General features: G+C 46.4%; 1 protein-coding gene across 2 annotated transcripts; it reads right to left on the bottom strand.

Annotated features, from left to right (window-relative positions):
• Positions 1–889: 889 nt before the first annotated feature.
• CIB22 (LYR family of Fe/S cluster biogenesis protein) lies at positions 890–22,605 on the bottom strand. 2 transcript variants are annotated; one of them, XM_087386426.1, is made up of 6 exons: positions 22,437–22,550; positions 22,112–22,292; positions 14,460–14,501; positions 14,236–14,317; positions 12,420–12,475; positions 890–1,241 (listed from the first exon to the last, which is right to left on the bottom strand). In XM_087386426.1, the coding sequence occupies exons 2-6, from the start codon at positions 22,232–22,234 to the stop codon at positions 1,200–1,202; spliced, it is 345 nt and encodes a 114-aa protein (XP_087242552.1). In that variant the 5' UTR covers positions 22,235–22,292; positions 22,437–22,550; the 3' UTR covers positions 890–1,199. The 2 variants fall into 2 exon arrangements, with proteins under 2 accessions (XP_087242552.1, XP_087242553.1); XM_087386427.1 differs by having other exon boundaries at positions 891–1,241; positions 22,487–22,605.
• Positions 22,606–22,617: the final 12 nt, after the last annotated feature.

The raw sequence follows: 22,617 nt of genomic DNA, 5'->3' as shown, positions 1-22,617 counted from the left end.
AATGGAATTAAAAGAGATGCCCTTGGCAAGTGAAGATATTAGGGGAATGAAATCCCATAAGCAAAGGTAACATAAAGAAATCCTTGGATATAATTAAGGTGATGAGCCCCTCTCCCATTGTCCTACCAATTTTTGGACAAGGGAGAGGCAATGGCGTGGCTAGGAGGAAGGGGCTTCGGACCCCTCCACACTTGGGACTCATCTATGACGTGGCAGGTTTCGATTGGTGGCACAACACAGGTATCAGAGCTTTCAGGAAACCCCTAGTATGTTACATAAATTCACTTCCTAAACCTGGATCTTGGTTGCACAATATCATTCAAAAATGTGACACTCGTCAAAATGTGCAAAATGTCTAGCAACACTCTTTCGTTTTTGCGAAAAGTATTACTTAAGAGAACGGTATCACCAAAAAGAACCTGTTAGGAACTACAATTCAATGCAGCCTTCACTACATGTTACGGTCACTCCCTTTCTCAATGATTGATCTTGTATCTGGACCTGCCCAATTCTCTCTCTGAACAATTAGATTTCTTTGCCTTTGCTAACACAGCCCCTATACTGTATGAGTCTTCCACAGACACATCATTTTCAGTCTTGGTTGACACAAACAAAGAACCAAGAGACACTCTAACCAAACACAATCATCCCAAGAAAGATGTAACCCAATCCTAAATTTTGGAGAAAGCCCCACAAATATATTGTTGAGACGATTACATATTGATAGGGTTGTGCAAGAACGTCATGCAATTAGGTTATGCGACTATCTTCTGCATTATCTGAGGACATTAAAGACTAGCCTCAAAAACCTCCAGCCCTTACTTCAGTGCACATCACACCCTTGTCAGCACATGGGACTATAACGGAACATATTATATACGTATGAATAAATACAAACACTGCAAACAGCTGCAGACACATATCAGAACAAAACAAAGGACTGGGAATGAATTGTTACCACATGAAACAAAAGAATTCTGTGGGATTGTTTCCTCTTATCTCTGCAAAATCAAGTGCAGAGGTCCTCATGTTACTGCACCTTCTCATCTCACTACACTTTAATGTTGAACATTAAATTTGCTGACCTTGATGGCCTGCAATTGCTTTAGAAACATGTAGCATTCTTGTTCATGGTTTATTTGACATAAGTCAACCTGATGGCCACATGAAGCCAGGAAAAACACGCCCAATGTACCATACTAATCGTAAGCCTCCCGTCCAAAATCCAATACAACTTCAATCTGCAGACTCCCCCCAACCAAAAACGGAAGAGTATTAGATCGTCATAAGCCACAAAGATGCCAACTCAAACAGACACTTAACAGGAATGCATACAGGACCTTCAAGCATCTTACAAAAGAGTAATGATACATTGTCGCCCTTGCAAATCTAAGAAAAACAGTTGTAGAAATATAAAGCTATAGTGAAGAGGTAGTACTGCCGCGATGGCATGGAGATATGAATGAATATATATTTCACTAGGAAAAATAGATGTAAAACGAACTAATGAGATAACCCAAACAATCAGTAATCAAGTCAAATTAGCAAGGACAAGAATTATACTTAAGTCAAATTAGCAAGGACAAGAATTATACTTTCTCCCAGAAGCCGAATAATACCTACAGACAAAGCAGCTTTTACATGATATGCATCCTTCAACGATACAAGTAGGTTATCTATGTCTTTGTAAAAGAAGAATGCATGGATGTGTGAAGTAATATCCTGCCTTATAGAAAGGGATTGCGGCCTGGGGAGTTTCTAACAAACAGAATGAATCCTCTAAACTGTTCGCAGGTAGTGGAGTATAGAGCTAAAGGACTAGAAATTCTACATATTGCCAACTGCAGATGAGAAATTGGACTAATAATGCAAACCAAAGTCTAAATCTATATGCAAGATATGCCAGTTTGCCTGATACTAAAAATATGCAACACCTACATTTGCTTGAGCAAAATGTGCAAAAGAGGAAACTATCATTTCCCATGCCCCAAGAACAAACCAAAACCTCACAAAATAACAGAGGACAACGAAACATGTCTTTCTAAAATGCTACAGCTATTCTCATACGAGAGACAGCTATAAGGACATTACATGGACTCCACACATCGAATTCTCCAAATTACTTTTGTAGCGGGGCGACTGCACTATTTGTTGTTGATCTTTTATTTCAGGCCACCACCAAGTGAGCAGTATAGGATGGGAAACATGATGTACTTCAAGATCATCTTTGTGAGCTAATAGACGATTGCAAATCTAAGAATGCCTGACTAAATGGAAATGGACGAAATTTAAGTGTTACACACACCCAACTTAAATTTATATGGGTCGCTCTTAGTAATGTTGACCAGGTGTCGCTACCTTTGGTCACTATTATGTCATATGATAACGCATGATAGAATTTCCTTCCACGAGTTATCCATCGCACATGAGGATTAAATCCTTTCCCCAAGATCAGGATAGAGATGCCATATCTTGCCAATACTTACAATATTCCAATGAGATGAGAATTCACCATGTAGGTGGGTTTAAAATCATTGCACTTTCACAAGCTGAAAGTTCAGCACCTTAGACATATGCTAGACTGTATCCTGACACTGAGTATTATTATTATTGGTCTCTATATATCAATCCTCTTTTTATATCAAGTTCACATGCTTCTACATTAAAAGATATGCATTGTTGGTCCAAGCATTGGCTAGTGAGGCAGTGTGATTTTGTTGGTGCAGTACCATCCACAGCACGTCAATTAGTGGGCAACTAGTGCATACATCTGAGATGGTTCATAATCACAGTTTGAATCCAGGAAATATGTTTCGGGTTGTAGCCCAGGAGGATACATTGGGGAGCGCCAATTATTCCCTGTGGGGTTTTATGGTGAAGAATCCCTTAGTTGAAAAGAGTCATTAGAGCTTTGTCACAGGTGAAGAGGCCTGCCCAAGAGATGCAGTTATTTGCTCATGTTACACCTCAGAACGTAGATAATGCACATGATAAAGCAGCAAGCTCAGGTAAGGTCACCTGCGCTTGCAGCTCTTGCTAAAGATCAAAGGAGATGGAATGCTAGAGATGTCCAAGCTATGTCTCTTATTGCCTCATCTGTTATGAGCTCACTATACCACATAATCGTTCCTCTGGAACTTCCAACCAAACTTGGGATACTCTGCAGAAGATGTATCAGACAAGGAATGAGGCCAAGGTTGCTTACTTGAAAAGACAGCTTGATAGTGCTAGATGCAGAAAAGTGATTCACTGTTGAATCAATTGACTAAGATCCAAGATCTTAAAGAACAGTTGCTGAATATTGATCACGTGATACCTGACAGCTAGATTGTGTCCACTACTTTGAACTCAATGCTAGATCCTTATTTGTCTTTTCATCTTCTCTAAATCTGCCCACGATGGGTAGTACAGGTCGAAGAACTAGGGGGGACGATGATGGGGATCAAGCGCTGTTTGCAAAAGCCAAGAACAGCCTTATTTTGGTGGCCACTCGTCCAAGACTGATTCAGCAGAGCCACCACAGAAAAAAGTGTCATTACTGTAAGAAGCCTTGCCACATATCAACGAGTGTAGGAGGAGGTTGAAGAAAGAAAAGAGAAGGAAACTGAAATGAATGCATCAAATGCAAACAAGAAATGTGCTTCCGCAAACTCTGTGGCTAAATATTTGTCCTTCTTGGTTAGCAGTTGGAATGACATGTCTAATGCCAATCAAGAGATAACTTCACTTAGTGTGAGTGGGGCTTCAGCTACAATCTTAAATTTTTGACGACATGATTAACAGCATGCTCCAGAGAGAGTGCCTTGAGCCAACAATTCTTCATACCCTATGAAGGGAGTTGGGACGATGTTGCTAAAATCAGTTGATGGAACTGGAGCAAACTATGTTGATACAGCCTGGATGAGTCCATTGTGTGATAGAAAAGAACTCGACATCTCTGAGGATTCTCTATACAGTGAGCGTTGGATATAAGCCATGAAGTTGGATTCTATCCAGAAAAACAATACATGGGATCTGGTGGATTTACCCATTGGAAAGAAAGGTATTGGGACAAAGTGGGTATACAAGATCAAGAGAAAATATGATGGTACAATTGACATGTACATGGGAAGGTTACTTGCCAAAGGGTATCCTCAGCAAAAAGGGATAGACTATGATCAAACCTTTACCCCCACTTTGACAATGACCACTATCAGATGTGTTGTTCCAATTGGCTTCTCATGATTCAGCATTGGTATGTTGTAAAGCGTGCTTTCAGATATCTGCAAGGTACTCACTCAATCTCTTGGTTCTATGACCGTGGGGTGACTCCAAGTTGCATGCTTTCAGTGATTCAGATTGGGCTGATTAAGACACTCTACCAATGGCAATTGTTTCTTTATTCATAGTCCATGCATTTGCTGGTTGACCAAGAAACAATCCACTGTTGCTACATCATATTGTGAACCTTAGTACAGGTGTATGGCTCTGGATATTGATGGCAGATCTTCGTGGTAGTTTACAGCCATCTGATCCTACTCTCCCTGACAATCAAAGTGCTATTGCAGTGGCACCGAATATTGTGTTTCATGCCCGTACGAAACATAGTGAGAATTCTCAAGATGAATTCTTTCCATGCAGCTCTCTCAGAAGGGTGCACGCCACCCTCTTCCCCCCCTATTGGCAATTGGTTGCTCTACCAAATTGAAGTTGCCTCCTCCTATCCAAGACTCAGCCTCTAGACGAATTGGAAACCTCATAGGAGACGGATATCCAAAGTCATTTCTTACACCTCTCAGCGGATGGGTTCATCATACGGCCGAGCTACATAGATACCCCTTTCACATGGCATACGAGTGGCCATCGGACAACTATGGACCTCATCGCACCATCTGCAGGTAGAGACTGGCAGATGGACACGTGTGGACGTAGAGCAGCGGATATGCTAGCTTTGCAGGAGCGAGCCTAAGACAAAGGAGCATTACATATGCAGATGCACCATTTACTACGATATCCAGGGCAGGTATCATTGCTTGTTCTGAGAGGGTTTTGGGCCTTTGCATTAGGTTATGGAGTTTGAGGACCAGAGATGCCTGGGTCTATTCCTACTAGAGATTTGACGTCGCCGATCGGCCATCTTGAGAGAGCGGACCTTTGTCAAACCCACTCCACCCAGCCAGAGATCTATCACTAATTTCTCCATAATAGTCCCTCCACCCGTATCGTGCCATCTACACCAGTAGTAGCCTCTGCATCGACACCCCTCACTTGCCAGCAACCACCATCTTTCAGCCGGGATCACTTTGGATAGAGCACTTGCACTCAGTCGGGCACGGCGTCCCCGACTATCCAAGCCACACCCCAAATGCCCTTTTCATGGACAGATTCGGGCCATCATTGAGCAGCATCGGAGGCGTTTGCCGAGACATGCTGATCTCTCTGGCCTACATAGCATCATGACGGATATACTGGATGAGCAAGAGAGAGCAGTATCTTAGATAGTTTAGATCTATACAGTTTCCCTCTTCATTGCATTTCCACCCCTAGTTAGAATAGAGTTGATTCCAATATTGTCTCTCTCTTTCACTGATGAGACTCCATTAGTTTAAAGATGTATTGGTTTTGGTCTCATAGGGAGAGGCCAGAAAGAGGACAAGATTCCAAAGCAACTAAATATAGAGGACGTGAATACACGCGTCAACAGGAGCGGGCTAGGAGTGGACAGCAAAGCAATAACGAAGAACGCTACATCATCCACCTTGGCGGTATCATCATCGTCATCATCCTCGTCAACATCCACCTCAGGGTCTTCTACTTTAACTTCGACTTCGACATCCACATCACTCAATACATCACCTACAGTTGTTACACCAAGTTCACCACCTACTTCACTGTCTCTGGATACCCATGCTGACCTACAGTACTCTTCTCTTGAAAGGAGGGCTAGCTAAGAGGGAGGGGAGTCACCTCTTCATTGGTATCCCCTCTCTCTGGTACACTTGCCTCAGCACCATCAGGAGCCACCCACACCAAGACGCAATACCCCTCACCTTCACCCTCGCCTCTCCCTCTCAGTCAACCACCCTCCTTGTTCCAGCTTCATGGGATGTCTTCGCCATTGCCACAAACATCTCTCCACCTCACCCAACTCCATCCCCTTACATTCATATCAGCCTCTTACCAGTTCCACCTACCACGAGGACCTAAATACCCTAGGGTCGAGATGCCTACTGCATGGGAGTCCCTGCTCATAGAGGTACATAGCATACGAGTGCGAGAGGAGCAGGCCAGAGTCATACAAGAACAGGCCGTCCTCATCCAGGAGCTCAACCGAGACATCGTATAGATCAGGGAGGAGAGGAGGTGACCACCCTGAGGACAGCCCATGTATGTACTGCATCGGCGGCTATAGAGGCTCCGAGTGCCACTATGTCAGTCTGCCATTGCAGAGACGACCAAGTGGGTAGATGTGGCAAAGCGGGAACCTGCAAAGGCAACCATTTCGGCCACCCTCTTGGAGCAGCAGCAACAGAGGGCCAGTAAGGCCCTCGACATCAGAGTTCGTGTTATTTCCCGCACAGATACCGGTGACGCAATTACCTTTGTGACCACCACCTTGGGGCTCAGAGCATGAGATCGAGGAGGCCTGCCGAGTAGGGAGAGATCCCAACCGAGAGCAGCCCCTTGTCATACGTTTCAGGGACACCCAGGCACGATTGGCAGCACTCCGATGTAGATAGGCCCTGCGTGACCACCATACGATATCCATGGATGAGGACATGACACCCTTGCAGGTCGAGGAGAAGCATGTTCTCTTACAACAGCGGGATGTGGCTCGCAAGGAGGGGAAGTGGGATGTGGTTTGAGATGGCCAACTTATGACACACCCCTGTAGGGCACCCACTCTTTCCACATAGGGAGGCGAGGAGCAGGGCATCGAAGAAGCTCCATCTGCCAAAAGACACAGCCGGACCACTGTCGCACTGTGTCCAACCAATGTGAGTCCGCTGTCCGAGCATACACCCCTCCTGATCTCGGATCTCTGGGGGCCTGCTGGCATAGAGCCCCTCTGGCCAGACCAAGGGTCACCACCAAGGTTTTCTTTCGCCTTAACAAGCAGAAATGCTCCCACTACAAGGAGGAAGAAGAAAAAAAAGCGGGGGTGAGGAAGAACGTCGGAGGGGAAGGGGGATCAATGCTCATAAACAGATATAGAAGCAACTCTTTATATTTCCGTCCGTCCACAAAGTAGGACAGGATACAATACCAAAAGATTCTCCTACTAACTGTCAAGCACTCCTAGATCTCTGAGCCCGTGTGCTCCATCTCGAGCGCACAACGGAAGACTAATAGTAATGCTCAGGAGCTCACACAATGTGGTGTGGGATGTGGAATCACAGACTTCTTAACTTAATGTGTATAGATGTGCAAGCCAGTAAATAGACAATGCTCATAAACAAATATAGAAGCAACTCTTTATATTTCCGTCCGTCCACAAAGTAGGACAGGATACAATACCAAAAGATTCTCCTACTAACTGTCAAGCACTCCTAGATCTTTGAGCCCGTGTGCTCCATCTCGAGCATATGTAGACTCTCTGTCTAGATCCCTTCCACCTTGCTGTCCAGAAGCCAGCCTAGGTGGGCAGCACCTTGAGCTCAGTCTGCAGCCCTATGTCAGTTCCTTCTCCTGTGTGTAGGTCCAAGGGTGGGCTTGCTGCTGCTGCTGTCTGCTCCCCAACTCCCCAACTGCTGCTCCAGGTGATGAGATATGGAGGCCTGGAGGCCCTCCTTTTATAGGCCCAAGAGCCTGGCCAGCCAACCGACCCAGCAGCCCTAGAAAGGCCCGACTGCTGGTTGGTTCAGCCCCTGGCCGACCTACTGACCAGGCCGGGGGGTTTGCCAGCCCATTTGCTGGCCTCTGCTCCCCCGCCTTGCCACGTGGGCCTGTGCCACTGTTTGCCTCCATGTGAGGCCTGTTCCAGCCTGCTGTGCTGGCCCGCCATGTGCTTCTAGCATGCGCCTATGAGCCCTGCATGTCTTGCCTCCCGCCAGGTTACTTTCCAAGCCCCAAAGTGCTGCTGTTCCTGCTGATGTCACTGTGCTTTGTCTAGGGCTTGCTACAGGTCGAGATCCTGCCCACAACCCTTGCCATCCGGGTCGCCTATTACGTGACTGCATCCTGCCATGAAGGCGCCTTGAGCTGCCTCTGCCAGGCCCTTCACTGGCACCTGGGTACCATGCTTTTGTGCTTAGGTTCACCCCCCCGCCCCCATGCTCTCCTCATATGGGGGCTTACAGATGGGGAGGTGATGATTCCAACACCCCCTCTAACCGACACATCCAGGCCCAATGCCAACACGTCGATGACGATGCTCCAGTAACTCCCTAGTCGTAGTCCTCTGGAACTTTTCGATGTCGAAATATTTTCCTGGCTTTTCATCCAGTGGCTACTGCTCCACCAAGTCTGGTTCCGCTTCCGCACACCATCCTGGTACCTAGGTCCATCTTTGCTTCAAGCTCCTCTCTGTCTACTACCATGAGTATCTTCCCTTGCCTATCTACCATGTCCTTAGGCTTCGCCTCCACTCCCGTTGTCACCTTCCACAACTTCCAAGCCACTAAATGACTCCGGATCTTCACTTTCCAGATCGGGTAGTTGGTCCCATCCAGTTCCCAAGACTTTCCGAAGTTAGGAATAGTGAATGAGAGAACTGGGGGACGAGGAACGGAGAGCAGGGGCTGAAGAGGCTGTAGCGGTCAACATCTCTGTTGTTTATACCACACAACAAAGTCAACCAAACTCAATTTTCAGTAGACCAGAACTCTGAACGCACCTGACTAAACCTGACTAACCCTCCTCGCAAGTGCACTGTCCTCCAGTCATGAAAGTCGATTCCCTAGAGCTTCTGAATAAGGGTCGTCCTTCAGCAAGGTCCCTCCCTTCAGGCTCCCACACCTATGAGCCTCCTACTTGGGCTCTGATACCATGTTAGAAATGACCCAACAGAGGGTACGCACAGCGGAAGACTGACAGTAATGCCCAGGAGCTCACACAGTGTGGTGTGGGGTGTGGAATCACAGACTTCTTAACTTAATGTGTATAGATGTGCAAGCCAGTGAATAGACGATGCTCAGAAACAAATATAGAAGCAACTCTTTATATTTCTGTCTGTCCACAAAGTAGGACAGGATACAATACCAAAAGGTTCTCCTACTAACTCTCAAGCACTCCTAGATCTATAAGCCCGCGTGCTCCACCTCGAGCATATGTAGACTCTCTGTCTAGATCCCTTCCACCTTGCTGTCCGGAAGCCAGCCCTAGGTGGGAAGCACCTTAAGCTCAGTCTGCAGGCCTATGTCAGCCTCCTCCTCCTCTTGTGTGTAGGTCCAAGGGTGGGCTTGCTGCTGCTGCTGCTGTCTGCTCCCCAACTGCTGCTCCAAGTGAGGAGATATGAGGGCCTGGAGGCCCTCCTTTTATAGGCCCAAGAGCCTGGCCATCCAACCGACCCAGCAGCCCTAGAAAGGCTCGACTGCTGGTCGGTTCAGCCCCTGCCCCTGGCCGACCAAAACTGACCCCCTTGGGGTCATCCTACTGACCAGGCCAGGGGGTTTGCCAGCCCATTTGCTGGACTCTGCTTCCCCGCCTTGCCACGTGGCCCTGTGCCACTGTTTGCCTCCATTTGAGGCCTGTTCCATCCTGCTCTGCTGGTCCGCCATGTGCTTCTAGCAGGCACCTATGAGCCCTGCATGTCTCGCCTCCTGCCAAGTTACTTTCCAGGCCCCAAAGCACTGCTGTTCCTGCTGATGTCACTGCGCCTTGTCCAGGGCTTGCTGCAGGTCGAGATCCTACCCGCAACCCTTGCCATCTAGGTCGCCTATTACGTGACTGCATCCCGCAATGAAGGCGCCTTGAGCTGCCTTTGCCAGGCCTTTCACTAGCACCTGGGTACCATGCTTTTGTGCTTAGGTTCACCCCCCCCCCATGCTCTCCTCATATGGGGGCTTACAGATGGGGAGGTGACCATTCCAACAGGGCGGAGCGGGCGGGGGGTGCAGCGAGCGGAGTCTGCACATCTATCCTATGCACATAAGTTTAAGAAGTTTGTGATTCCACACCCCACACCACACTATGTGAGCTCCTCGGCTATTCTATTAGTCTTCCGTTGTGCGTACCCTATGTTGGTCGATTTCTAACATTGCACTCTATTCACAGCGGCGGTGTCAAGGATGTGACATTGAAGCTCCACAACGGCTGAGCGAAAGATCACGAGGGGCTATGCACTGAGATTGGATTGCTATCCTAGTCACGGGGAGATCCCATGAGCCTGAAAAACTACAGGACCATTATGATTGGGCATGTCATGTCCAAGATCTATGCATCAATACTCGACACGGAGGTCAACAAGTTTGCAAAGATGCGAGGACATAGGGCTGATGGCTAGGCAGTATTTCAGGGACCACGAATCAAGTACTTGCACTTAGGGGTGTCATAGAGGAGGCCAGGTCACGGAAGCAAAGAGTATACTGTTGCTTTGTGGATTTCCGCAAAGCCTGACACAGTCCCACAAGCCTACCTCATCAGACGCTTGCAAACATTGGGGTATGACCAGGAGATCATATTGGCTGTTATGGCACTCTATGAGAGAGTCCCAGGCTGAGTTCGGGCAGGTGCCGGATGGACGGAGGAGATTATGAGCACCATTAGAGTCAAACAAGGTTGCCCACTATCACCAACCTTGTTTGGCCTCTACATAGACGGAGCTCGAGGCCTTCATGGGATCAATAGGGGGGGCTGGTTACTCTCTTGGTACTCTGATTCAGATTCTCTTATACACAGATGGCGTGGTTCTGATGTCCTCTTCTGCTGAGGGCCTCCAACGACATTTGGATGCACTACAAGTTTTTTGTGAGTCACATGATTTAAAGGTCAACCTTGGCAAGACCAAGGTTATGATCTTCAACACATCTCGACAGTCATGCAGAGAGAGCAGTTCACATTCGATGGATCACCGGTCGAGATTATCTCCTCATATACCTAGGTGTCGTCTTCTTTGGCCCGATTTTCACGATGAGGCCAACGATGCAGGCCCATTTGACCAGGGGATATGCCTCGCTTGCTTACCTGGAGAGAGTGCTTCCATTCACACTTTCAGGACCCCTGAACCAAGGCTCTTCTCTTTGACTCCTTGGTTGAACCAGCAGGCATGTAAGGCAGCCCTTGTTGGGGGACGGATCTCTAAGACACGGAGTGGACTCAAGTAGAGCGACTATAGATCCTCTTGCTCTCACGGATGATCCGAGGCAAGCCATCCGTGCCACATCGTATCATTCAGGCTGAGTTCAGCGCGTCTCCACTGCAGTTAGATGATGCATTCCAAACCATTACCTATCTACACCCCGTCAGACAGTACGGGTCCAGTACAACGACGTGGCGCAGGTTGCCATGGCTAGCTCTGTCTTAGTCCATGGACCTCGCTAGTGGGGATGAGAGAGGTTGGTATGCCCAGACACGTAGGTGGTTCGAGAGATTGAGGCTTCACATAGACTGACTGCCTCCCTTCCAATACATAGACTGACTGCCTCCCTTCCAATACAGCTTAGATGCTCCCTCTATCCCGCTAGGATACCATGAGGTCAACCAAGTCATTCAAAAAGATCTACTACAATTGCATACTTTCAAGACCTGGTTGGAAGCTCAGTTTCTACAGAGACCACTGCCCGCGCATCTCTGAGGAGGGCTTCATTGTCTTACTAGAGTACACTTAGGACCACTTGCCACACTCATTGAGGATCTCTATTGGACAGTTTCGAATCTCATCACACGACTCCGCATCAAGAGCGGAAGAGCTGAGGGGATACCCAGGGAGAGACGCCTATGCACATCATGTGATCGACAGGAGGTGGAGTCAAAGGAGCACTTCGCGTTCAGATGCCTTGTGTATTATGAGATCCACGGTCAATACTAGTGCCTTTTTAGGGCCGGTTTTGGGCCACTATCCAAACTTCTCTCATACCCAAACCAGGGATGCCTCGCTGCCTTCATCCATGAGGCAGTCCGCCACAGGGAGCACTTACTCATCAAGACGCAGAGACAATCTTCAAGCACATGGCCCGACCCTTCTTAGAGAGGGATCACAGAGTTCTTCCAGTCAGATCACACGAGCCTCGCTGCGATTGCTAGCAGGCGCAGCAGAGATCCAAATCCTGAGACACGCTGCACTCGACAGCGGACGGACATGCAGATCACATTGAGAGACACAGAGAGAGAGAGAGAGAGAGAGAGAGAGAGAGAGAGAGAGAGAACTTTACTTGAAAGAGGGCAAAACATAAGAGCATTTCATCCAACTAGCATCAGCTCAAATACAAGTATGAATTAGAACTATAGACCCAAAGCTCATGATCACATTCCATCAAGGTAAATCAGAAAGGAAAGTATACCTCTGGCGGTACAGGTGGATTTCGTGCCCATTTAGTACCTCCGGGAGCCCAAGGAGCTGTACAAAATAAGTGTTACTCTCTCTCTCTCTCTCTCTCTCTCTCTCTCTTCATCCATCTCTATCTCTCCCTCCCCCTCCAGCTAAACACAAAGATAGAAGAGGTTGTAGTCCATTAAGGGCACGAAAATAGAGAATTTGCTTGTTTGTAGAGGGATTGAAAGGAAAAGACACAGAGGTCCTTAATGAGAACTCAACCATTGCTTCAAAGCACCAATGCAGATATCTAACCATCAATCATAAAGTACCTTCAAGCTGGGCAGCAGGAAAACATGAATAATGACATTAATGTATACACAGCCATAAAGACATGAGAACGTGAAGGCAATGTGAAACCATAGACGGCTTCAATTCAACTGTGGTCCATAATTAAAACTATAATATTTGGTTACGATATATGCATTTTGATTTCCTCACTATTAACGTATCACAGATGCTATTTGTATCACTTGTCCTTCATGCAATAATCAATTATTTGTCTAGAGGTTTCTTGCTTCATGACATTGCACAAACCATGGTTACAAATTTAGAAGAGCCCGGTATTCAATGTTGAACATCAGGGCACACCTAGTGTTCATCTAGTGAGACTAGAGGTGGACCCTTTGCCGAGGGTTAGAGCCAAATCAAGCCTCACAAAACGTACACACTCAGTGGTCGTACAAAGGCCACAGCCGGATCACCCGCTTGTGGGGATTATCGTGTCACCTCCCCACCAGTGAGCCCCAAATGAGGAGGACATAAGGTTGGTGAACCAGCAGCATAGATTCGGTCTAAGAGAAGCCACATGGACATATATGACGACTGCCACGAGGGTGGATCAGAGAGAGAAGGTAGCCTGCCATGTAGGCAACAAGTGGATCTGCTGTAGCAAGGTCTACAGAGGTCAGAGAAGCGGTACGGAATCTGTACAGTAGAAAAACAGGGCTGTCGGGCCCACTCAGAGGCCATACCTGCTCAGGGGCATCAGGTACACTTGTCTAAAGCATCAGTTGGTACTGCGACTGGAACAGACTGGGACTGTACCAGTCAGCAATACAGCAGCAGAGTCAACCTCCACATGACTGTTGCAGATTCTAACAACTCCAGGTGGTCGGTGCAGGTCCAGCAGGCAGCAGATGGGGTGGGGCAGGTTCCAGCAACAGGCGCCTCAACCAGTGCCTTAAATAGGCCTCTATGCAGGTCAGCTATCCAGCTTCTACCAACAAATCGCAACCCTTTGGTCAATTCGCATTGATAAAAGATGTGGACAGGACGGGCTGGGATCCAATTCACAGCAAGGAGAACCAGCCCACAGCACCCTGGGGCGCATCACACTTTATAGAAGGAATTTGTCTAGAAGCTGGGAACTCCGAACAGCAAGCAGGAAACTCAAAAATAGGGCCGGGAAACAAATCACAGTGGAGAGACAATGTGGGAGAGGAAGGGGGGGAAGAGAAAACACAGCACTGAGGGCCAGAAATAAGGGCTGGGCTCCCCCAAAGGTTGCAATAGCAATCTGTTTGTACAAGATGCCTCACGTGCGTGCACATTATACAAAATATATTTAAGCACGAATGACATTTTTGGTAGATATAAAATGTTTCCATACCCCTTGAAAAGCTAAAAACGTGATTGAGTGTTAAGCAGCGCTAATGTGTGAAACTCTCCCACGGACTAGAAAACATCCTGTTCTTTGTGAATGTCAATAGAACGATATCTAATCTTGGCATTCTAAATCATTATCAATCACTCAAAAGGCCCTACCGTCTCTAATTCCTCACCAATATATGGATCAGGATGTTGCTTTTTTGCAAGGCGTTGCTCCCCCAACAAAATCATCCTATCGATCGTTTCGATATCAGCCTGCCCAAAAGGAGGTGCAATGTGAACCTTAATTTGAAAAGCAACCACTTGTATGGAAAAACACTTTTCAAACTAACTAGTTGAGATTGATCAAAACAAAGTATTGCAATCGCATAACTATAAGAAAGCTCTAGATATTTACCTCATCTCTGTTGGCTTCGAACTCTGCTCTTCTCTTGTTTGCCTGTAGGCATTATGACATGTGCCAATTCCATGAGTAGAATCAAAAGCAGCCTAAACAAGATTTTGTGTTTCTATAAAACTTGCAAAGATAAGAAAGTTTTGTATATGCATGTTACAACAATGTCACTCCCAAATACATGCAAGGTTTCAAAGGTGTTGGTATTCTTTAACAAGGCCAAGACACCAACTTTTTAGAGTAGGTGAGCTAGAAAAGGCTCAACCACATAACAATCTAAATACCTTGTCTTTGGTTGTCAATTTAACCTTGATTCCAATGTAGCTAGTAAGAAAAACCCAGATTTCCACAATGTTAACAAAACATATCACCTTTCAAAATCTTCATTATGCAATAAATCCAAGGCTTCTCCATTCTATATAACTCTTCTCAATAAAAGGTTAGCCTTTGGACAATTGTTATGTGCATAGATTGCACGCTTTGAAAGAAACATAGCATAACAAGGTGAGAGCAAGCAGTGGCCTCAGCACACTTTAACAGAGCAGCAACAAATCTTGCAATGTTCATTGTCCGTGGATTTTTTGTACATAATTAACTTGCTCTTTGTTCTTAAACGTCTTTCTAATTCTTAGACAGCTGCAAAGCAAAAACAAATTTATGATAGGGATGGAAGACTAAATAATGAAATTGGACAACAGCTAGTAAGTCTTAAGCATGACAAACAAGAGGACACGCTCCTCTAAGGAAGCTTTTCAATGTAGCAATGAAAAAGAATTTTATGATGAATTGGGAGGATAAATCATGAAGTGGGACAGCCAGCTAGCAAGAGATAAGCATGAAAGTCTTGATGAGGATGATAATATAGATCCACTGAGAGATTTAGCTCTTCACAATGGGTAAGGGCTGCTGGTCTCGCTGGTGCCTTTGCTGCACCTGCTAGAACCTGCACAAATGCACTTCGAGAGGCTGGAAGAGATCTGGATTCCCTGCCATTGCTGGTACCACTCACTGCTCTCCGCTAGTGCCTTTGGTGCACTGTGGAGAGGTCCTTTACAGTCTGCAAGGCTGGCTGTCTGATGCCCTCATGTGGCCCCAATGGGGGCCTTCTATAGGGGCTCAAAATGCCTCCACAGACTGGCTGACTGGCCTGCTGTACTGGCCAACCCAGTATGTGGCAGTGCAGACCTTGGGGGCCCATGAAAACCCCCAGCTCTTCTCCAATTCTGCCCACCAACAGGCCTCTCTGCCTGCCTCTATGCAGGCCTGTTCATAGCCTCATCTGCCCCTCCAAAGGGGCTCAATCTGGGCTGCTGTTCCAGCCCAAACAAGGATCCATGTGGGCCCCAAAGGATGGCCACCACCATGGCTCTCCTGTGGACAGTTCTGCCCCTGTGGATGGATCCACACAAAATACAAGAAGAATAAACCCTAAAAAGGATAATATATGCTGCATGCGTGGGAGGCTATATGCTGCCCATGTGACAGCATGTCCATCCCTCATCCCTCCCCCTATTCCTATACAGATGTCGATACCCCATGCTCTCCACTTTTGGACGTTTACAAATTGAGCGTTGACCCATACTTTCTGACAATATAGGCCTTTGAGGCTGTCCTGGCCGGCCAGTAGGGCAGAGGCAGCAGCAGCCAGGTCAGACAGTGGTCAGCCGGTCAACCAACCAGGTCAAAGGCCTGGATCTTTTCAGCCATCAGGTCAGCAAGATCAAAAGGGCTTGCAGCCCAATATATCCCCCCCATCAAGGGGGCAGAGAGCAATCAGTCGAGCCATATTGCAGACTCCAGAGTACATTCCAGGCAGAGTGCTAAGACAAGTTTGGGGCTCGCCGCTCCTCCTTAAGCCACAGAAGACCATGCTTGGAGGCACACAGCAGATGGAAAGAGCAGGAGTGTTGGGTAACACCTGTGGCCTCAGATCTACCATCAGTGGAGCAGCATCCCGCTGTCCACGCAGTGTATCTTGTGAGTAACCTTTTGTACTTATCTTTTGGTCCGTTCGTTGCACATATATAAAGTTTTGGTTGCTATATCTCACTGCCTATCTCCAGATCTTGTATGATAGTGGGAGCATGGCAAGTGGGGAGAGACCCCAACAGAGAGCAGCCTCTTGTTATACGCTTCAGGGACACTCGGGCACGCCTAGCAGCTTTGCGTCGTAGATCAGCTCTATGGGATCAACCCACTATATCTATGGATGAAGACCTGACTCTTTTACAGATAGAGGAGAGACGTCCCCTTTTGCAGCTGCGTGATGCAGCTCGCAAAGAGGGGAAGTGGGCAGTAGTGCGGGATGGAGGTCTCATTACCGGACCCCACCATCCACCTAACCACTCCTCCACATAGGGGTCTATGAGACTCAGGATACTAAGACCCTTGCTTGCACCATTTGGAACTGCAATGGTACCCTCTGGCCTGAGCCTAGGAATTTTTTGGAGCCATACATAGGAAAAGACATAGTCTTCTACATAGAGACACATCAGAGCCCAAAGCACCCCTTACCAGTGGTCACAGTCTATATATCATCTCTTATTGGAGCGATCTCAGTGGAGAGGAGTGATCCACATTCCAAGTTTCTTTGGATCCGACTACGACGCACCACCAACCGTGATATCTTCATAGCAACCTGCTACTTCCCACCAAAGACCTCACATTTTTCCAAGGCAGTATGGGAGGAGGCTGAGACATCACCATATACACCCTCTATCATGATATCATAAATCTCTTGAGCCGCAGAAATGTTCTCCTAGTGGGGGACTTCAACGTGAGGACAGGAGCACGCCAGGTGCCACTACTAGATTTTTGAGAGGATGTTTTACTTCTGGACATAGATCTAGCTGACACTGACATATCACGATTGTCTGCTGATAGATGGGGCCCTATCACTTCTAACGGACATGCACTACTAGATCTAGGTACGATACACGATCTCATTATCTATAATGGTCTTGAGCGATGGCCGTGGCTTCACATGCTTTCCACATGGAGGGGGGTCTAGCATAGTTGACTATATCTTGGGATCCCCTGCCTTCACTTCACATTCACAGACTTCTCCGTTTCACCACCGTCACCTGGGGCTGATCACACATATCTCTTCTTCAATATCACCACTCCCCGCCTTGCTCTACCACTCATCACACCATCCACCTACACTACCTATCACGACATACACTTTGACCACAGCCTCTCACCCATATACTCTGCACACCTCTACACTTTACTCACCTATATTGACCACATTCCACTCCAAGAGGACTGGGCCACATTGATTAACTGATCACTGCACGAAGCTGCCCTTCACGCCTTCCCGTACCCCACACGTTCTAACCGTCCACCGCCTTTAGGTTCTGTGCCATGTAATAGGTGGTACGATGATGAGTGTAAGGCTCTTCGCCAATGACTCCGACTCAAATCCCAACATGGCCTACCAAGTGAACCAGACACGTTACGCAAGTACCGCCATCTAGTTCCCCAAAAGAAACGAAACTTTGTTCGCCCAAAGGAGGATAAATTATTGAACATCCCACTCACTGACATCTCTCTCTTCAAACCTGGGGTGCAGCCGACCGGGGTTACAGTGGCGCTCGTCATACGTCGGATAGCGGCCAGGAGGACACGACAAGTTACTCGTCCAGATAGCAGATAGTGATCCATTACGGGCTTCTTGCCTACACTACCTAGCCCACCGTTGAGTGTATCTTGATGTTATGTATGCCTATTGTATTGTATTGGATCAGACTATGTCTCCACATGAGGATGATGATGCCAAGATGGCTGCATAGGTTTATGGTGGACATGTACTATAATATCACTGACTATGTCTACACAGTTTTCTAGCATGGGTTGGGATGCTCGCTTAGTAGCTCCACCTTTTTGCTCATTGTATCAGGTTTTTCTTCAGTCTCATAGACCCATCGGTCTTAAGCAGACTTTAATAAAGTTTCTTTCTTTCTTTTTCAGCTGCATATAGGGTTTGGGCTTGGCCTAGCAACCAAGGCTGATACCCTATAAATACTCTCACACGCTGTTCATATTGTCCAGCCCTCCATGGTATTCCTTGCATGCAGACCCATACTCTAGACCCTTATGTTGCCCAGGTGGCAGCCATGATGCTGCCCACATGGTAGTGCATCTAGAAAAACCCAAGTTGCACCTACATAGTATGCCGACATGGCAGCCTCTCTTACACCCATAATACCTACAAATATTAGGCCCCTAGGTAGATCCTCATGTGGAGAACCATAGTGTTTTGAAAATTAATGATGCAATATGTATTTTCCACTGACCTACCCTTGGGGTCATTTGGTAGTTAAATTGTCAATTTGCAGTAGAACAGATGTCAAGTGTTATTCTGTGAAGATTCAAGATGAACAAGAAGCCGACCATCGCTACCATCTATAAGAAGAGAAATCTGCAATAGCTCATCAACACACCTGTAAAATTGGGGCAAATAAAGCACTGGCAAAACCAACAAGCAATAAAACTTCTCAAAGCCTTGCGAACAAAGAGATTCACCAGTGGAAAGCAATTGTAAGTAGAAGAGCAGCAGCAAGCAGATCTAAGGCGGTGCATCTTGTGTTAAGTTGTGAGGAGATCTGCACAGGAATCACAAAGCTAATGCAAGCACACAGAAGGTGATATCGCAACAACAAATGCAAACAGAAGCACCTGCAAACCATCCAAACTTGCAATCAACAATCGTGTCTACAATCGTTTAATAGTGCAAAGCAACAATAGATCTCCTGCAAGTAAATCATAGAGGCTTGGCACTGCTACTCCAGTAAGGCAGCCACACAGCAAGTAAGCTTGCAAAGCAAGCCTGAAGGAGCAGCAAAGGTATCTTCAAGAAGATAGAACTTGACGGAAACCTACGCATAGGCAAAAAACACTTTTTCCTGACATTCATTGTAATCCAGAAAGCACCTCAATAGAAACCTAGTGAAGAACACACACTTGCTAGTGTGTTTCAGCATCATCTTCAACCGATCCCCGATTGTAATTTGGTTACCCTGATATGAGAGAAGGGCTTGCAAAAGGGAGGAGATTCTCTCTTACGATATAGAGAAGAGCATGGTTGTGCTAGGAGGCAACTGCGGGATTAAGGATGTTACCTACCAGCTTTGAAAAGGTAAGAGCTCAAGTCTTATTCTATTTGTTTCCTAATTCTGATGTGCTTTCATGGGAAAGGCATTAATCATTTGCTTAGGTGCCATACTTGCATTCGATTGACCTGCCCTTACAAAAGCATAGACATCACCCACGTTTGTGTGACACAAAAGACACTATGTGAGTGTCTCTTTCCAGAGAAAATTAAATTGAATGGAACCATTGCTTGGCAATAAAAGTATGGCAGCTTCAAGGGAAAATATACTTTCCTAGATAAACTTATCCAATAGATTTAAAAAGTTTAAATATGCAACAATGTTAGCCTGTAAAGACTCTTATGGATGCCAGTGAAGACCTAGATGGTAGCCTATGATGGGTTAGCTTTAGTTGATGCAACATTGAATTGGCAGCTTGTGGGAACCTTATTTACCTGATAACAACTAGGGTAGGCATCTCATTTGCTGTGCATAGAGTGAGTTGGTTTATGAATCAGCCTTGCAAGCTTCATTGGAGACAGCAAAACTATTTTGATGTGCCTGAAGTGTACTATGCCTTTTTCCCCTTCCCCCCGCCCAAGAAGGGTAATGCCTTTGACCATAGTTTCATGGATATTCTGTGTCGATTGGGATGGATGACAGGAAATCATCAGACCAGGTATCCCATTCCATTGTGCCTCTCGCTTGCCCTTCCAAGGTCTAAGGTCCTATGAAATCCAAACAGACTTCATTCCATTACATCTCCATAAGCGAAAAACCCAAATTCTTAATCCATATTGCAATAGAACTGAAGGAGGCTAAGGTGCTCGATTCAGAACTAAGGTGTCAGCATGTCATCAACTGAAGAAAACAGGCTGCCCTTGCTGATTTTACTCCATCCGCGAGTTCTAACCTTCAAGTGTATTCATTCTGACACAAATGGGCAGATCCATGCAGTTCTCACATAAGACCTTCAATGGTCCCACTAGATCCAGCCTAGCGAAATTAAAATGTCACTATTTTTGGTGTTGTAAAGCAGTTAAAGCGGAGATTTCGAACCCACCCAGTTAAAGCAGCTAAAGCAGAGATTTCCAACCCCGCCCAGTCTTTGATAGCAGATTGTTCACTTTTTGACCACACTAAAGGTGGGCCAGTAACAAAAGAACACGGTGCGGCCTCTTTAGCCTAAATCAGTTTGCAACATTTGCAAAGCCTTGAGTATCAGGAAACTCCACACTGCTTCAGGGTGGCAGATTATGTCATTTTGGACGTGGCTGAGCAAGCTTTGCCCAAATTTCAGCAAGTTCTTGAGCCTGGAACAACTTGCAGGTATGGTACCACCTTAGTCACATATGATCGCCACTTTCAGCATAATGCTTCAACTTGGGTGGAAAAACTATGGCCATGAGTTAGGGCTGATTGCTAGAGGCCAATCATAAGCTGGAAGTCACAATGGTTATTTCGAGATGAGGGAGGTTCACAAGCTTAAGGAATCCAGTCCTTCTAACTAGACCCGCAATATAATCCTATAAAGAAGATCATCGGCATTGTGGAGCTACAAATGCGAGCCAATCAAATGGCCCAAAGACAAGCCAATGATGAAGAGCCAAAAGTAAATACTGCAATATACACAAGTGCTTCAGGACCCCAACAGTTTCAGCACATGCATTTATCTCTCTTAGCACAAGAATCTAATCAAAGGAAAAAACAAGTTGCCGTAAGTGAATGGCTCACTTAACTTGAGACCAGTTGGTTCCACATGGATGGTGAGTTCATGAGGTTCAATCAGCTCAGTAGGACCACAAAGTAAAGTTTTCATTATCGTTCGGACTCCACAAAGCATAACAGGACCTTGCATCACAGGTAGAGAGGCATAAACTAATTTGTGCCTACTAGTTTTTCAAAATGATGGGAAGAAGCCAACTGCTCTCAACCCCATCCGTTGCAGGCACTATTTAAACATTAAGGAGAAGGGATGTCACGTGCATCATTGTAGATTAGAGTGGCGTGGACAAGCTACTTCTACTGCTTGTACACAGTAGAATATGTGAGAAAGTACGTTTGGGACATTTTGTGAGCCCTGACCCAAGGAAAAGAACCGGCATGAGAGGCTGAGCCCTCATTAAAAGGGACAAAAGGGATGCCTTCAATCCGTAACTTGTTATCATCACTCGTGAATATATCATACTAGAAGCCTGAACACATGCCATGATGTCATGTAGCAAGAGTCACTATGCTTAACATTTTTCGAAGAGCTTATCACTTGTCACAGAGAACCCTGGACCTGTTCTTTCTATAATCCCCCAAGGCCCAATTTGAGCCAGCCTCTTTCAAATTAGAGTTCCCCTCACTGTCTATTAAAAAGGCCTTGCCTTCATTCATTCTTACTCTGTAGAAGTCGCTACCAGGCTATCATCAAGTTCATCGGGACACCAAACACTGGCGAGACGTGTGTTCTTAGCATTCTGGCGACGAGTGCTCTCTTGCCATGTGACCAAAGCTGCATGCACATTTTATTCTTCAAATTTCCTCGCGGAATATATATTTGTCGCCATTACAAACCTCGATGTAAAAAAGGTCACGATGCACTGCCCAGAAAAGGGTCGTCTTAAGCGCACGTCTATACAGCGAGCACACACGCTGGCGCTGCTGAGCACGGTAAGCCGCAAGAGCGCTGGCACTCATTGTCGATCGTCTTCGATGAGCGCAATGCCGAGGATCTACGGGCACGAACTGCAAAATCCTGTGATCCAAAAAACGGCATTCCAAAGTCATGAATTCAGCTCCTCCAAATTGACAACATTCTCTTGCAAAATACGCAAATGCACACCAAATCATCTGTTCTGAATGACAGCAGAAGTGGGCTCGGATTAATGCAAGCGAATACCTCAAAAAATTGATGCGGCAAATAGACAACAAGACGAACGGAAATCCTACCCGGGGGCGAAGGACAACTAGCCTCCGAACAAATATGCCCAAGATTCTCAAATTAATGTCCCTTGTTCTCATCTATATATTTGTATATATGCAATTCTGTGTAATTCTAGTTGGTTCTCTCTCTCTACAAC

This window comes from Dipteris shenzhenensis, chromosome 15, assembly GCF_047967505.1.
Source record: "Dipteris shenzhenensis isolate YYH24624 ecotype China chromosome 15, Dip_SZ_1.0, whole genome shotgun sequence".
NCBI classification, from domain to species: Eukaryota; Viridiplantae; Streptophyta; class Polypodiopsida; order Gleicheniales; family Dipteridaceae; genus Dipteris; species Dipteris shenzhenensis.
Note: the sequence above shows the minus strand (reverse complement) of the source record. Positions and strands in the feature narration are given on the sequence as shown.